At 39.4% G+C, this 17,573-nt stretch overlaps 3 protein-coding genes across 3 annotated transcripts in view; 2 read left to right on the top strand and 1 right to left on the bottom strand.

Moving 5' to 3' along the window:
• Window positions 1-17,573, bottom strand: part of LOC133848626 (uncharacterized) — a 177,253-nt gene that overhangs the window by 55,383 nt on the left and 104,297 nt on the right. The window lies entirely within an intron of this gene.
• On the top strand, window positions 159-3,133 carry LOC133844183 (alpha-tocopherol transfer protein). Its single transcript, XM_062278081.1, is given in 8 exon segments — window positions 159-176; window positions 955-1,120; window positions 1,181-1,230; window positions 1,232-1,276; window positions 1,342-1,659; window positions 1,661-1,681; window positions 1,740-1,918; window positions 1,970-3,133. Coding segments are annotated over 7 exon segments (867 nt in total). The 5' UTR covers window positions 159-176; window positions 955-984; the 3' UTR covers window positions 2,088-3,133.
• LOC133842675 (atrophin-1) lies at window positions 9,060-12,548 on the top strand. Its single transcript, XM_062275878.1, has one exon. It carries the CDS (start codon window positions 9,502-9,504, stop codon window positions 11,227-11,229), a length of 1,728 nt encoding a protein of 575 aa, XP_062131862.1. The 5' UTR covers window positions 9,060-9,501; the 3' UTR covers window positions 11,230-12,548.

Raw genomic sequence — 17,573 nt, 5'->3', positions numbered from 1 at the left:
CACTTCAAAAATTTTAAATAAAATAATATGGTAAAGCATCTTCCCATTTTAATTGTATACTCAATCCAATTGATGTTTGTTCGTCAATGTCAAGTGTATTTTTTTTATTATACCCGGGCAGCAGTTCAAGTTGAACCCAGTAATAAATCTGTGAGAATGTCTGTGTGACACGTGAGGTTAGCTATATCTGTATATATCTGTGATAACGTGCAGTTAATTGCTGCAACAAACTGTGTGAAAATCACTTCACATTTGTCAACTGTTGTACAAAAGAAACACGCAACATTCTCGTGTGTCTGCAACAAGTGAGAGTTGCCATTAAGAACAATGTTGCAAAGGATGATTAGAGATGAGCACGTGATTTGTACTCTGATTTAATCATAATCTCCCAGAACAAAATAGTATTTCAACAATTTATAATCCTAGCAGACTTTCATACTTTTTATGCGAATGTCAATCGGACACTAAAATGTTGTTTTAATAAAGTTTATTCAAAATTTAGATTCCAAGTTCTTTCGCTCAAAACTGAATATTATTTAGTTAAGTAAAGTTAACTGGTACACTTAGCATGAAACACTGAAACACTTTAGTCATCAATTTCGCTAATTAGATTGCGAAATAAACACAAGACAAAGCATTGATATATTAATACGATCTTAAAGTGCGCTTCTCTGAATCACTCACATAACAAAACTAATATATTCTTCCAAGATTAATGAGGCCAGCATTATCATCAATTATTTGTAAATATTATAATAGTAAGTACAGATAATTTTTTCGAGTCGAAGACCCCAGCAGCCAGTACTCTCTTCTCTATTAAATGTAGTATCAAATTCTAGATTTAATATAATAAAATAAATAAGTAAATAATTATAATAATCTAACAACATTGTTGCTAGCTAAACTTGCGTAACAAACTTTCTAACTGTAGAATTTACTTTATTTTACCAAAAGGCCACAACCGCATTAAGCCAAAGTCACAAAATGCCGGCAATTGAGCACAAATTGAATATCACTGAGGAGGAAATACCCGATTATATACGTATAATATCGGAAAAACAAGGAGAATGCCCAAAGACCAAAAAGGAAACCATTGCTGAATTCCGTAATTATATCTTAGGTAAGTTCAGCACGCTTATAAAGACATACTATATAAGTAAATGGATTTTATTGTCTCTAGATCAAAATCAGTGCCAACCACATCGCAATGATGATAAGTACCTAGAGAAGTTTTTTACGGGCCCGCTACTGGAAAATTGATAACAGCTACAAATTGGTGAGATTGCATAGAAGGTGAAAATGTTAATTGGCGATTATAATTTGCACAATGTACATTGACAGCTGTGCAGCTATTATAAGTTCCGAGAGGAGAACAAAAAGTTCTATGAGAAGGTTCGTCCCTTTGATCTTCGGCATCTCGGCGATGAGGATATATTGACAGTGACGCCATATCGCGATCAACATCGTATACTCATCTATCGCTTTGGACTCTGGCGACCAAATCGTGTTACTGTTGATGATATCTTCCGTGCAACCATCGTGCTACAAGAACTTGGATCATTGGAGCCAATCTCTCAGATTATGGGAGGTGTTGGCATCTTCGATCTAAAGGATTTGGGCCTGGAGCATCTGCTGCATCTGAGTCCGAGTGTGGCTCAAAAAAATGATTGCTCTACTGGTGGTATGTGTGATCTTTAATTGCATCTCTAGATTTCTTTAATATAGTCTTCCCTTTGCAGACTTCCATGCCCATTCGAACTTCAGCCCTGCATATCGTTAATCAGAACTGGCTGTTCAATGCCGCATTTAAGATTTTCAAACCTTTTCTCAATGCCGGCATGCGGGAACGTCTTTTTGTACATGGCAGTGATATGAGTTCCTTGCACAAACATATTAATCCCGAGAATTTACCGAAGAGGTAAGTTGATATGTACTTCAAATGGAATACCATTACATTTGTTTTCTTTAGATATGGAGGCATGCATGAGGATTATTCCTATACCTTGTGGTTGGACATGCTGCAGCATGACTGTGCAGGCAATTCAGTTCAAAAGGATATGGAACAGCTGGGATTTATTTTCGAATAAGTTGTGTCTTCTCTCTTATGGTGTTCTCTCTACTTCTATTTTCTACTTAAACTGGGAAATGTCAATTAATAAGGCATATAATTTTAATTTTCATTAAGTTCTTTATATTCATTTAGGTACAATATTTCTTTGTATCCGGTAACTCATATACATATATCTGCAGACTTACACTTTTAACAAATAATAAGTTTAATCTATAAGAAATTTTCACTTTTGAAAGTATTTTCATAGTTTATCAGTCTAAATGTTTCTGAGTCAATCGTCTGTGTTAATCATAATGCTAAAATACTAATCCAAACGCCAATGCCAATTTGAGGTTGGAGCAAACAATTTGAGGTTAGGCAATAAGCATTTTGAGGTTAGGTCTGTTATAAAATTTTATGTGTTACACATTTGTGAGTCAGACAAAGCCAAAATGACAACGACAAGGGAGAGAGGAAACAAATCAAATGAGGAAACGAGTCCACATGGAAATTTGTTCCGGTCAAGGATTCAAGGCGAGGACATCTTCGACATGTTCGTTTTATGTGTTTTATATGCAAAGTGCTTGTTGGTGCTAGAGCAGGACGGACAATAGCTGTGATTTGCCGTTATGGTAATTGAGTGTTGGACAACGCATTAAATGCAGCCCGGCTGCTTCCAGATCATAAATATATCTACCACTCCCTCTCACTCAAACTAAGTCTGTCTCGCTTCATCTCGTTGCTGTTGACCGTTACGAATATGTTTGATATTTTTTATTGAATTCTTTTGGCACAGGAAGCTGCTGCTGCTGCTTCTGCTGCCGTCTCACAAACAAACAATAAAAAAACGTTCCTCTTTCCACTCCCTCCCCTACCAGGCCTTTGGTCAAACGATAGTGAAATTGATTTTGGGTGCCAAGGGGTCCCTGTTCGAGCCCCGGACATAATCTCGATGTCGATGCGAGCGTATAAAAGGCAGCGTCATTTGTGCGATTAAAGCGACAAGATTAAAAAATTTATTGCGCAAATATTTATGGGGACAGTAGCACCATCACACACCCAGCAAAAAAAAAAAAACAAAAATCGAATGGCAGCCAACATATACATATGAATGTAGAGTATAGCCTACATTTTTGGGGAGACACGGCCACTGTCCCATTATTAGTTCAGTTTGGGTAACACGTGTGTGAGCCAAAGGCTGAACTGTCTATAATTTATTGCTTGCGAACCAAATTTATTTGTGCCTCTGTGCATGGGCAAGGGGTGTCCAAGTTGCCCAAAGAGTACTCTATTCTCCTCAACATATGTCGCACTTTATGTCGTATAAGACGCCGAGTTATGACTGCTTTGTAAATAGTGTTCTTGTGTGGCAAAATATATATCAGATATGGATGGACTGCATTCATTTATATAAAATAGAAAAGTGAAGAAATGGCGACAAACTTGTGATAATTAATATTGTACTTTCATAATAGAATGGATTAAAATAATTGCTGATTTAAAAAAAAAATGTAATTTCACGATTTAATAAATAATTTATAGTTGCAGAAAATCTTTTATTTTCAATTGCTTAGGTCAATTGAATATTTTTACTTACTTATAATTCAATTCAGACATTTTTTTAACACATTCTTCTTGTTTTGTTGAACATGTTTTAAATTTTTTATAATTGCTGTAATAACATTTATTGGTTAAATTATAGTTTTTCTTTCATATATAGAATTGATAATCTTGAGAAGCCTTTTTATTTTTTGTCAAATTAAAGAAAAATATCCTCACATCAAAATAATAAGCAATACGTTTTGCTCTTAGCCGTATAGTAATATTTTGCGTAGATTTCCCCCCCACCATTATTTCACACCCCACTAAAAATTAACTATATTACAGAAGGGCCACATTTGTGGGCGTCTCCCTGATGTCATCCGTCAGTCAACTCTCGACATTTGACATGCCGTACCTGACCTTTCACCGAACACAAACATACTTACAGAGAAGGGTGACGTTTGACGGCAACCCTAAACTGAGAGCGTGCCAGCTTTTGTAATTGTTTCCTAATGAGCTCTATAACCACTGTCCAACCCTCCATCTCTCTCTCTCTCTCTCTCTCAGACCTCTTTTCCTTTAGCTGTTTCTCATTCTTTGTGTCTGCTGAGCATACATCAGCCAATGTCGCTAGTTATCTGTGGACGCAGTTTATCATTCACTCATTGGCAGCAAAGCCACAACAAGCAGGACAATAAATAATGGGCAGCGATTTGTAAACAATACAACGTCAGCCAGTTGGGGGGGTCAATAGAACCCCAGAATCACTGCAAATATTTCCCATAAATAAAGTCCCGGCTAAAATAATTGAAATATTTGCTGTCAATGTGTTGACTTCCGTTGGCGTCGTTCACAGTTGCCCGCAGTTGGCCGGAGCCGAGCATCTTCTTCTGTCCGGAGGCGAAGGTGTAAACTGTATAAATGGTGGCTCGTTATGGCTCTGGTTACCACAGACACCGGCCAGGCAATGGCACAAGGACCATGGCCACATCGTTATGGGGGTCGCGACCCATGTTTGATAAATGGTTGCAAAATATATATATCTATAGTTGACTTGTTCTTTGGATATGGGCACTCTTGTGCGTGCCGAAGAAATCATTGCGGATTAAGATGGGATTGAGCTATAAACGCTGTAAAATGAGACAATCTCGAGTGGCCACAGTCAATGTTTATGGGAACAATCAATTGTTTATTGAATTATTTACAGTAAATGATTCGATTGTTTAACAGAATACTACTAATAATGTGTAACAGTTTAATAAAAGTCGAAGCGAATAACAACAAGAATACTGTTCAGAAGAAATCAATCATGATCTTATGAACAAATTGTTAAGTATTGATTGAAAATCGGTCTCTGCAAAATATCATCGAGTATCAGTCATTTCGCTACATATTTCCACTTGTCATCTAATATGGAATATGGTAAAAGAGTATTCTAAAGTATGTCGATATATGTATATCGATATGAGTAGAAGTGATTAAAATTTTCTATATGAATGACAGTGACAATCTACATTAATGACACTTTTGTATAATAGTTTTATCAACGGACGGAGTATTACAGTACTCACATGCAAAAAACCTGAACTGTATAACAGTTAATAAATTATAACAGTATCCAATAGCTTACGTATCACAATGGTGAAGTTTATAAATCGAACTGTCGTCCGCCAATATCGATTCCCTACGACGCGACTTGGAGCATTCCTCACATGTCATTAAACCCGCCCGTTGAGTGCACAATTTCATTGCCTAACACACAGGCGACAACCCGCTGACTGCACTCGCAACGAACAGGGCGTGGCGGGGCGGGGGGAGGACAATGTAAATTTTAGAGAGGATGTCAACGTTGGCATCGATTTTCTGTTGATTTACCAGAAATTATTTGTGATAAAACACGATATACTTCATGTTTAAAGTGCACTCCAGGAGACAAGGAGCGCTGATACAGAGCAAAGAAGAAGAAGTCGTAGTGAAGGCTGTACAGAGAACACGATTGCGTGGGGTGTGCAAAGGATGCTGGTTGACTGGCTGACAATCAATCAGATCACATGGCAGATTGAAGTCGGCGACATGCGAGGACAACAACTATGCGCTTTTAATGCTGCCTAATCCGGCGTAATAAACATTCACCGTAATATGCGGGAATCAATTGAAATGCAATTGAAAAGGACTCGTCATGCAAATATTTGACTGGATACATTGACTATGGGGTAAATGCCACAGTTTTACAGCTTTATTTAATAAACTAGAAATAAGAGAATGAGTTAACTCTTAATAATGCGGAACTTAACATATAGTACAATGCAAAATACACTCACAGATTTGTATAAGACTAACAAAATCCACGACAAGTCAACAAACAAAAGTCGAAGCGTGGCTCTTGAGTTGCGATTTAGTTGTAAATGAGAAAACCGCTGCATACTTTTAGGCATGAGGGCAAAATGTAAATAGAACGTCGCGGAGTTTTCTCTGCTGTGTCTCTCACAACACGTGTCGTTCCGCCACCTGCTTTATGAGTGGCCCAGCTTGATTCCCTTTCTCCTGTCGATTGCGTTGATTATTACAATTTATTAATTGGCCGCTGGTAAATATTTGCACACCTTTAACCCTTTTTAATATGCCAAAGTGCTTCGCTTCGCTCGACTCAACGTCTCTGTTGACTCTCATCCAGCCAAATGGAAACCTCGTTGGTTAAATCACAGTTGTCCGACCGCAGTCTCTAGTCATTTCCAAATGGGGCCATCGAAATGAGCAAAAAAAAGTAGAAACAAATCTATATGATGTAAGAACAACGAGAATATACCCTATAATAACATAATTTGATATGCTCAACTTTAAGTAAACTATGTTTAAATAATATGTATTTCCACAATTTATATAGAAAATATCTAAGATTCAGAATTATAAAATAAATAATTTTGCTACGAATTGACGCAACCTTTTACGCCATTCAGCACAGAGTATTAAGGAACAAAACAAAAAGCCAAATGGAGCATGCACTGGAGAATAATTCGATTGTGTTCAATTTAATTTTGACAAGCTTCAATGGCACAGCAATCCTAGCCCAAGGATCTATGCATCCCAGTGGGGTGTGGAACGGCACAAGAACTGGGCGAGGCGGCAGTTGATTTGATTTTGTTTTATGTTTTCTGCTGGCGGTATATGCCACATTGTTTACCCCTCTTACATTGATACAACAGTTGCTGTGTGCAGGGGGGATGCGGAGAATAGCTCTCTAAGGGTAAAACTAAGAGGAGAAACAGCAGACTTAAATAGATTTTGTGGTCACTTTTTGTGGCTTAGAATAGTTGACTAAAAGCCAATGGACAATCGGCTATTATTTCATCAAATTGGAGCACCAATTAAAGTGACATCATAAAACAAGCAAAACAAAAGTATTAATCTGTCAAATTCGAAAATACCTTTTAATATTTCTCGATATAACTTTTTATTATTTAGAATTTGAAATATATTTTTTATAAAGTATTTTCTATTAAATGTGGTTTAATATTTGTTATGAGATATAAAACCCTTTAAAATGGGCAAAATATAAACTTGAGTTTGAATTGAAAAACTTCAATTTTATATAAGACTTAAAGAAACGGTTTGAAAAGAAATTTATGAAATTAATTGACTCAATATTTTTGATGAGTACTATAGAACTTATTTAAATTTGTTTTCATCAAATTGATTAGTGTTAAAGTTGTTTTTTTCAAATGTTATGTTTCACAAATATTTTAATAGTGCGAAAAATCTTAAAAATTATCGAATGTCTATTTAGTTGGTGATTAATTGAAAAACAATGTTTATTCCAGGAAGAGTTGTAAAACGAAAACGATTTTATTAAATCGACTAAGTTTCGTCAGAACTTAAAGTTGAATAAATTAGGCTTTCTTTATGTTGCTTTTTTTTTGTGTTCGATATGTAGCCCACATTTGGTGGCTCCCCATGGCCTACGTCCGAGCTTCTAATAAAAAAAAACTTGTTGCACAAAAGTTGGGGCAATAAAACACACATACTCTCCCCCTCAACGCATATATCTCACAACAATATTACATAACAGAATCTAACGAAATCTGTTTGGTTTTGGCAGCCAAAACATTTGCACAGAAAAAATATCAAATTAAAATAAAAACAAGAGAACTCTCAACGCCCATGTCCCATGTCCAATACCCAACACCGACCAAGTCCAACTCGATGGGAGGGACCAACGGTTTTATTGCTGGCTCAGCAGCAACCCAATGCACCTGTGCAGTCCACTACGAAATCCTTTACACAAGCCAAGCTAAAGCAAACACACAAATACATAAGCATTTATATGCATACGTGTATGTGTGTATGTGTGAAGTTCTATACACACATAGTATATAGCGAGAAGCAAAACAAATCGAGCGACTTATCAGCACTAAAGTATCTCCCCATTGACTTATGCACTGGAAACTGGAACAATGGATGCCCCACAGGATGCTCAGTATAACAAGCGCTCCCATCGCATGCTAAACTTCCAATGCAAGCGCCAACCAAACGTTTGCGACCAAACTGGAAATGTGGACTATGTAGGAATTTCTGTGGTAGTTTCTCATAAATATGCGCAACGCACACACACACACATACACATTCGACACTCATACAACACTCCATGGTCAGCAGCAAGTGGGCGGAGCCGTGACAGCATAAGGTGCGCTTGTCTGTGTGGTACTCTGACGCGCTATGCTAGCGCTTGTGTCTGTGTGTGTGAATATATGTGCCATTTTTTATGCGCTCCATGGCAATTCAAAACGCCTACTTCAAGAACAGCAAGAACAACAACCACCACCGAAAGTAAAGCAAACGACGACAACGATGACAGCAACAACAACGAAAGCATAGCCAGCTACAGCGACAGCGAAGTCGGCAGCATTGGGATAGAACACGAACAAACATAACCGAAGCTACTGGGAGAGCAAGCGCAAAGAGAAGCTTTCAATGCGCTCACTCTCATAAGTTCCTGCACAGTGGATTCATTACACTACAATCATAAGCGGGAAACAGTTTCTATTGAAATTGTCATATTTGCAATACGAACTTAACACATCTTAAACAGCCGCTCTAACATGCAACAAAGTCTGCATAACTTGAATTGCCAAAAATTCTATCGGTCTGCGTGACACTGTGCAGCAGATGAAAGCTTTCTCATTTGATTTGAACGAGAGCGGCAACAACAACAGTGAAAAGGGTGCCCAATGCTCTCAGCGAATGGTTGTTGTTGCTGCTGCTCTGAGTGTTTGGGTGAAATGCTCAAGAGTCAAGCTTTTGCAATTCCAGCAGGAGCTCAACAGCGAATGGCGTGCGAGCTGCAAAAGTGTTTGTATGGTGGAGCTGCTGCTGTTGCTCTTTGCATATACACACATACACACACTTTTCAACCTCTGAGTATGTGTGTGAATAAAATTGATGCGATGCGCGCGTCGCGGCCATTCTGCCGCCAGGGCCACCCTTCAGTCATCCATTCGGCCAGACTCAGACTCAGTCGCCACCGTTAACTCTTTGAAACTGGACGCAGCGAGCGGCAAAAGCGACGCGGGCGCGCCAAATTCAACAGAGAAAATATATTTAATTCAAAAACACAATTTATAAAAAATTTAAAAAACACATTGGAATAATTTAAAATAGTTTGAGAGAAAGTGCTAACGAATTTAGCGCTAGAATAATTATTAAGCCCAAGTGCAGTGTGACCATTTAATTAAAGTGTGACCAAAACTGCAATCGAATATTGATCATTGCTTTAGTGTAAAGTGTTGTTTAGTGAGTCGCCTCCCCCGCCCTCTCCGCGATTACTGATCACTGGCAAAACTACCCCTAACAAAATCGAATCACCCCCACAAAACGACACTTGAGAATTGAGTTGCATGTGAACCGGCGATCCAATGAAAATGGAAGATCCCACCATTGCAGACACATATGTGCAGGAATTTAATTTGGATCATTTGGGAGTTGGTGTCGCCGGTAACTCAGTGACCACACTAACGCCCGTCTCCGTGGCCGCCATTGGACATGTGAAGCGCGAAGATCACAGTCCACCACAGCCGGTCAAATGGACGACAGTGCACGGCGCAGAGCCGCCAGCGGATGATGAGTCGGAACCGATGCCACTCGCAATGCCACTGCCAATTGCTGTGCCGGAAGCAGCCGCCGGGGACGTCGTCCAACTGGCGGCCGAATCACACATTAAGCTACGCTCTTTTTCGGGCCAACAGTGGCAGATGGACGAGCGGCGTCTGCAGCCGCTAAGTCCGCCGCCCGAGGGCTACGTGGGCGGACCGATGGGCGGACAAGCCGTGCTCGTGAACACTTCCTCCTCCTCCTCGTCGGCAGCAGCGGCGGCTGTGGCTGCTGCAGCGGCAGCCGCATCCGCCTCTGCATCCGCCTCAGCCTCCGCTGTGCCTGGCGGCGTACCCAGCACACCGCCTGAGACGCCGCCCGTGGTCGGTTCACCAACGGGCAGCAGCAGTTGTCCCAGTCAGGCGTATGCGCATCACTACCATGCCGGTCCCAGTAATGCCACCGCGAATGTGGCTGCTGTGGGTCTGTGTCAGGAAATGAGATGGCTGCCCAATGCGATGCGCGCCGATCAACAGCCTCTGGATCTGCGTCCACTGGCCTGTCCCGGTTCGCAGGAAGAGGCCGAGGAATGGGAACGTCAGCGGGAATATGCGATGCATGCGGCAGCGGCGGCTGCACACCATCATCATGGCCATCCGCTGATGCAGAGTCACCATCATCATGGACCGGGTCGGCTAATGGGGCAGGCACAGCATCCCTCGCATCATCATTTCCACAGTCTGGAGCACGCGCTGCCCATTAACATGCACTCGAATTCCACCAACTCATATGCGGGCAGTCCGGGTCCCGTGACCGTGCTCGGACCCGGCGGTTCACTCTGCCCCACGATCAGCCAATGCGGACCACATATGCCATCGGCGGGCAGCAGTAGCGGCGCCAGCAGTGGCTCCAATTCACGCGGCTGTGTGCGCTCCATACTGCAGCCGTGTCGTCCGCTCTCGGCCAGCTCCACACGCAGCTCAAACAACTCGCCACGCACGTGCTCCGGCGCATACAGCAATGCGACGCTTGAGGATTGCATCAACGATGACATGCTGACTACACTGACGGTGCGGGAACTTAATAAACGCCTTCATGGCTGTCCACGTGAGGAGGTTGTGCGTCTGAAGCAGAAACGTCGCACGCTCAAGAATCGCGGCTATGCCCAGAACTGTCGCTCCAAGAGACTACATCAGCGACACGAACTGGAGAAGGCCAATCGCCAGCTCAATCAGGATCTGCATCGACTCAAGCTGGAGTATTCGCGCGTCTGCCAGGAGCGCGACACACTGATGCAGCGTCTGCAGCAACAGCGAACGGGGAGCCGCCGGTGCGGACAGCCAGAGTTCACCCGAGTTCTATCTATGACGCCAACTGGCGGCGGCCTCATCAGCTTCCACCTCAACGAACTCGCATCAGTTGCAGTCGCAGCCACAGCAGCAGCAGCAGCATCGTGCCTCGCATACACACACACATTCGCATCCACATGGGCATCCTCATCCGCAGTGGCCACCTCAGCAGGTGGTCAATTAAGTAAACTACACATTAAGTGAAGCGTGACTGAAGTGATTTCCAAAGCAAATCTACCATTTGAAGAATCTTCCAATTTCAAAACTATGCAAGGTTTATTCTCTCGACTTATCTTCTTTACATTATTCTCATTTGTTTCGAAAAATCCTTCACAATTAATCTAATTTTAGAATCTATTCCGTCTTATTCTAAAAGTGTCTCTAAAAGCTTTTTATGATCTCTTCAACAATCCCTTCTTAACTATTTTCAAGAGTCCATCTAAAACTACTTCAATCTTTCTCTCAAATTCATTTTAATTTAATTTCTTCATCATTTAAATTCAACTTCTAATTTATTTAATAAGATATTCTGACCTAAATCTATACTAACATCTTCAATCTTTTTCCGATATTTCGATTTGCTTTGCGGCTTACTTCAGTTGCTCTAAAACTGCTAAAGGTATTTTCGAGCATTTAAATGAAGAAACATGAAATTCATGATAAAAAAAAAACTACATATATTTCACTTTCGATTTGTGACAATAAATTTTCAACTAATTTTGTAAGTTCTTGTTAAGTTATCGAATCGATTCGATGCGATACGATTCGAATCGAAACTTTGGCTGAATAATCATCATCATTTCATATATACACATAGATCGCACACCCCGAACCACACATAGGGCAATTTTATTGATTAAAATAATGTATGACAAGCATTAGAATTTATTTGTATTTGTTTAGTTTCAGCTACTGATTAATGATAAATCGATCGATTGAACTGTCGGATCGGACATTCGATCGATCACAACATTGTATTACAAATTACGAGTTAGTAACACACGCTTATTTGTTGATTAGTTCTAGCTTTAGTTTCCCTAGTATTAAGCGAGAGATATCATTAAACAAACAAAACATACTTATATAGTATAAACCCAATACGACTATATAGAGTATATATATATACTATGTCTATGTAGTCTGAGGTTCTACAAAAATAAATCTGTATAGCATGTTTCGCTTTCATTTGGTTTCCACACATCCTAATCCATAAAACAAAGGTTGTATTATGTTTTAAACACAACACACGCTAACACTTGACACTTGAAACTGCAACTAACAAAACTACAATAAATCAAAGTCCTATAAACTCAATGAGATCAACGACGAAATAAATCAAATTATTTGTAAATACAAAATAAATTGTATAAATTATAAGCTAAACCATTCGCTGTCTGTCTTTACAATTAAAGTTTAAAGAATACGATACGAAAAATTGTGAATAGTTCTTAAGTGTGCATAATGAAACTAGTAATAAATGCAAAACAACTATAAAATAAAATACAACAAACTGTGTTTCTTAATACGATATTTTTAGAAATTTGATTTTCAGTTTTTGGAAATAAATTTCTCAACTTTTATTAGATATTACAAATTAAAACAAATAAAAAATGTGTGCCAGAAGAAGTATTGATTAGAATCAAGTCATAAAGTTAATCTTATTCATGAGCTGACAGTGATATTTAAAATTATTATCTTTTTTTTAATTTTTACAATGACTGGTATTATTTCAATCAAAATGGCCATGGCCATGTTGAGCATCTTTCTGCAAGGAAAATACAAATCTGAATCCTAATTCTTCGAAAACTTTATAACACATTAATGACAATTTTGATTATATTCATTTGCCAAACATTTTAAAAAAAAAAAAAAAAAAAAAATTAAAAAAAAATACAATGTACTATTGAAGCATTGTAGAACTCTTAAGATTTTTAAGTTTGCTTTTCTAGCTCATAAATATAATACCAAACGAGAGCATTGAATTCACCTGCATATGCTTGCTCTCCAAAGCTCTATATCGTTTCTTGGGATTGATAAGAACTTCTGAATTCTACGAAATTTATATTGTGTGGTCTGTCGGCATTGTTGAAGCCGACCACCAGCAACAGTTGCAGAACTCGATACATTCAAAGTAAACAAATACAATGGCATCTGAACAGCATCCCGCAGACGACCGCAAGTCCAAGTGGAAGGGTCCAAAATTGTGTCAACAAACAAATCGAGAGAACGACTGTGCCACTTGCCAATGCTTAGGGGACCGCAAGATCTGAAAAGACTGGATTACAGCCATCTACAGAAGTCACTGGAGAACCTCTGTTTAAAAAAGAGCTCCCAATCGGGGGCGTAATTCGGTGAAGTGGACATCGCTGTAGATTTCAGTAAAGTTCCCCTTTCGGCTTCTTTATACGGCACAATTCGGTTTTTAATGTACCGAAATATTAAGTTGTTTATTTTGTTTAGATCTGACCAAATCCTCTTAGGGCTCGTTATGATTATCCGGTTCGCTACTCGACTTTGGTGGCGGTACTTTTCACTCTTCCAGAGAAAGTATCACTAATTTGACATCCTGAATAGAAAGTGGGACTAAGAGATATATAAAAAGAGAATCTGGAGAAAAACTATTGTACGGATAGTTATCCTTTACATTAATAACATTAACTTAGTACTAATTAAAGCATTAAAATGAGAATCTAATTGCTATTAATCTTCAATATTTGGTAATTTTTCTTAGGGTATTTAAAACTTCGACTTCAACAAACAAACTATAATCAATTTTGTTTTTGTTATTGTTTATAAGCGTTATGTGGATTTCCTGCCTTCCAGCGAATGCCAACGCCATGGGCAATCGGCTCGGCTTTATGTAATTGAGAACGGGGATAGGAGAATGGGTAGTGAAAAATGGAGAACGCAGACCGGAGAATGAACGAAATCGCGATGGAGTTGCGCAAGTACTTTTTGTCGAATTTGATGTACATACATACATACATATATCATCTATTTGCTTGTATGCATATTCGAGTATATCGCGCTATAAAATGATTGACCATCAAGTGGCCATTTTAATTTGATTTCTTTTCTTTTATTATTTATTTTGCTTGTCGCTCCCTTCGTTGGCCAGCAGGAAGTGTCAAGTTACAATTTTTTTCAGATTTTTTTTTGACATGAAAGCGGCGCATGCAACGATCCAGAAGTCTCATAAAAAAATAACAACAACAAACAAGTAAGTTTAATGCCTTCAATGGAACCGATACAACTTTGAAGAATATCTCTAATTTGGGCATTAAGTCAAAATTTCAAATTAAATACTTTCGATAAGAATCGTGCAGAATAAGCATAAAAAATTTGGATTTTACAAAATATTATTTTCTATAGATTTTGCTAAGCTAGATACATTGTTTGATACATTGTTTCTGATCTCTATATACATATGTCATAAATTTATATAAGCGTTTCTATAGATTTTCCAAAGTAAAATACTTTGTGTGTTTTTCAGAAAATATTGTTAATAGCGATTCTTATTTATCAATAATTTAATACAAATTCCCAACTATGCCTTTTACTACATCATTTAAGTTATGGCTTATATGTCTGGACTGAACTATTTGCTAATTATTTTAAGATTTGTGTAATTTTGAAGTAATCCTCCCACAATAAGTCGCTGCTCATCTTATACTTTCCCTTCAATTTGTTCTGACCCCAAATGGAAGCAGATCCAACTTGAGATCTGCGACATTTACTTTTTTTTTTTGGCTCGGTTCAAGTGCATATTAAACAATAATTATTGAATTCTGATGCAAAACGTCGCTTAGCCAGACCCTGGCCGTGGGCTAAAGAGTGGAGGGCGGGGCTGAAGAGTGGCTCAAGTGGTTGCTCCAGGGGCGGCACGCAGCTCGTCAAAAAAGATACAAAAAAATAAAGGAAAGGAAAGAAGACGAGGGAATAAATGGAATTTATAGACACGGCAAAAAGTGGCAATGACAATTGGCAAGAGCTCGGGGTCCAGTTCGAGGCACATGGCGGGGGCATAATCAGTGCCACGGCGAAGGGTGTGAGGGGCTGGTGACCGGGTAAGTTGTCAACGTTTATTACACACACACACACACACACACAGCTTGATTATGCTGCGTACTGTTTTTATGCCTGCAGTGCGACGTGTTGACGTCGTCATCGATGAGTTTGATGAGCTTCGGCATCTGGGGTTGTTGCGTCCCAGAGTTCTTCGCTTTTTTTTTATGCCTCAAGTGGACGCGCTTAAGTGGCTGCCACACTCCACCTACCACCATGCTACTACTAAACCACTTCTCACTGCGTTTTTGTCTTAATTCAATCGATAGTTCACACATGTAATCGCATGATTGGGGGGCTTCCTGTCAGTTGTCTTGTCGGCTGTTGTTTGTTTGTTTGCATGCCGCACACGTAGCTGCGACATTGTCAAAGTGCTACGGACCAGTTCCGCATCGCATCGCATCGCATCGGATCGCGTGTTGGGGGTTTTTCTCTCTTTTACTTATTTAACTTTAACCTTAAACCGTAAATCGTTGCCACTCATTTGCCTTGTCACGCCAACTATCCAAGTCTGGGCACTCATTAGGCTAATGAAGCTAACCCAGTCGATGGCGCTTCAAAAGCTCATTAGCTCATTAGTTTGCCTTGTCCTTGTTCTATGTCCTGCGTAAAAGTTTTGTGCAAAATATGCTCGTAAATCTCATTTTGGCAGCATGAAAAGGCGAAAAAACGAAATTTATCGCGCCAAAAGACAAGTGCCAAAAACTTTTCCCATCGCTTATCAATCATTGGACGTATGTGATGGGATGAAGATGTGGATTGGATTGCTTAGAAAAACTTCCATAACTCAAAGTTGCGCGCGTCCTTGGCAATTTATTGCCTCGTATAACAGTTGGTAAGTGATAGCTGTTACTTTGATGTTCACAATCTTCTTATGCAACACTTGTTTAGCGCTTGTAATACACTTGTTACTTTAATTATGCTGTTTGAGTCCGAGTTGTTTTCGCAATTCACACGTTTTACTTGCAGCACGTGCAGTAGATATAAATAAATATTAAAAACTTTGCTTTATATGTTATAAGGTAAAGATTGCTTGATTTTTTAGGTATTATTAGGTCGTATGAAAGTAAAAACCATATCAAACACTTAATCTGAACAGCGTGTTAGAATATTATTAGTGTTTAGAATCGGGTAACACTTTTTCTACGTTTAAATAAAAATAATAATTTAAAGGTAAACCTCTTGATTACACATAAATAATGCTAATCAATCGAGTAATAGAAAAACAAATTTAATCTTTTTCAAAAAGCTTAGTCATAATTATACGAAAATTGCGCGTTTTTAGTACTTGTATAACAGTTGTATAACACTTTATAACAGATGCACATCACTTTCATAACACTTGTACAGCACTTTCATAACACTTGTATAACACTTTATAACAGTTGCACATCTATTTCATAACATTTGTATAACACTTCAATAACAGTCTTATAACAGTTGCAATCTCAACTTTAAATCGCCAATACGAGACAAAAAGTATGATAATCTAGTCACTACCATATCGACATCTATCTCCCACTGGCATCTTGTTCGAACAACCGGCAAACGGAGCGAACCATAAAACCATTCAAAATAAACCCACTTGTGCCCATTTTGCTCATGCCCATGCCTGACACGCTTTCTATCTTGTTCGATTCTCTTCGTTTTTTTGTTTAGTATTTTTGCGCCCCCAATTCAGTGTGTCATTGTCTTGCATTTTTATTGATGGGCCGCTGTGCTGTTTTTTACGACTATCGTTCCCTCTGCTGCCCGCTGCCTGCTGCCCCAAACCCAAGTCCAATGAACTGGACTGAACTCAACTGGACTGGACTAACGTGTGTGCCAAGGCTGGCAGTGCATTTGTCCTTTCTCGAGGCGATTCTCATACATATCCGCATCCGTTTGCCATGTATCTTTATCGCTTTATACCGCTTCCGTGCTTTCTTTCGTTTGTGGACGGGTCAGTTGAGTCGCCAGCTCAGTTCAGTCCAGGCGGGCATGGAAGGGAAGGGAAGAGTGCTCGCATAATTTCCGTAATGACCAATGATATAAATGGAACTCATTTGCCAGTCCCCTTGCTTGGGACGCTACTATTGATGCGCTGCCGTAAATCGAGTAAGTCGTCGACTTCGACTCCGCCATCGACTCCTTTTAACGTTTGTAATAATAAATTAAATCACATTTCGGCTTTTCTTTTTTTTCATAGTCTACTTTTTGGGGGTCGTATACGGTTCATTGGCTGTACGTAGCATGTAGCATATGAGGATTGCCCTTAGCATTACCCATTCTTCTACTTCCCCTTCTTCAGTTCACCAATTGCGATTGCAAATTGCTTGAATTTGATTTTGGCCATAAAAAAGGTTTCGCGCTGCTTTGGCTCACTTTAAGTAGCGGTTTTGGGTCAACCTTCTGCAGAAGGTTGTGCAGCACCCCGTACCCGAACTCGAAGCCAACAACCAGGTAGTTGTAGCAGGTGCATCCATATTATTGTTTGCTTTTTC

Source organism: Drosophila sulfurigaster, chromosome 2L (genome assembly GCF_023558435.1).
Source record: "Drosophila sulfurigaster albostrigata strain 15112-1811.04 chromosome 2L, ASM2355843v2, whole genome shotgun sequence".
NCBI lineage: Eukaryota > Metazoa > Arthropoda > Insecta > Diptera > Drosophilidae > Drosophila > Drosophila sulfurigaster.
Note: the sequence above shows the minus strand (reverse complement) of the source record. Positions and strands in the feature narration are given on the sequence as shown.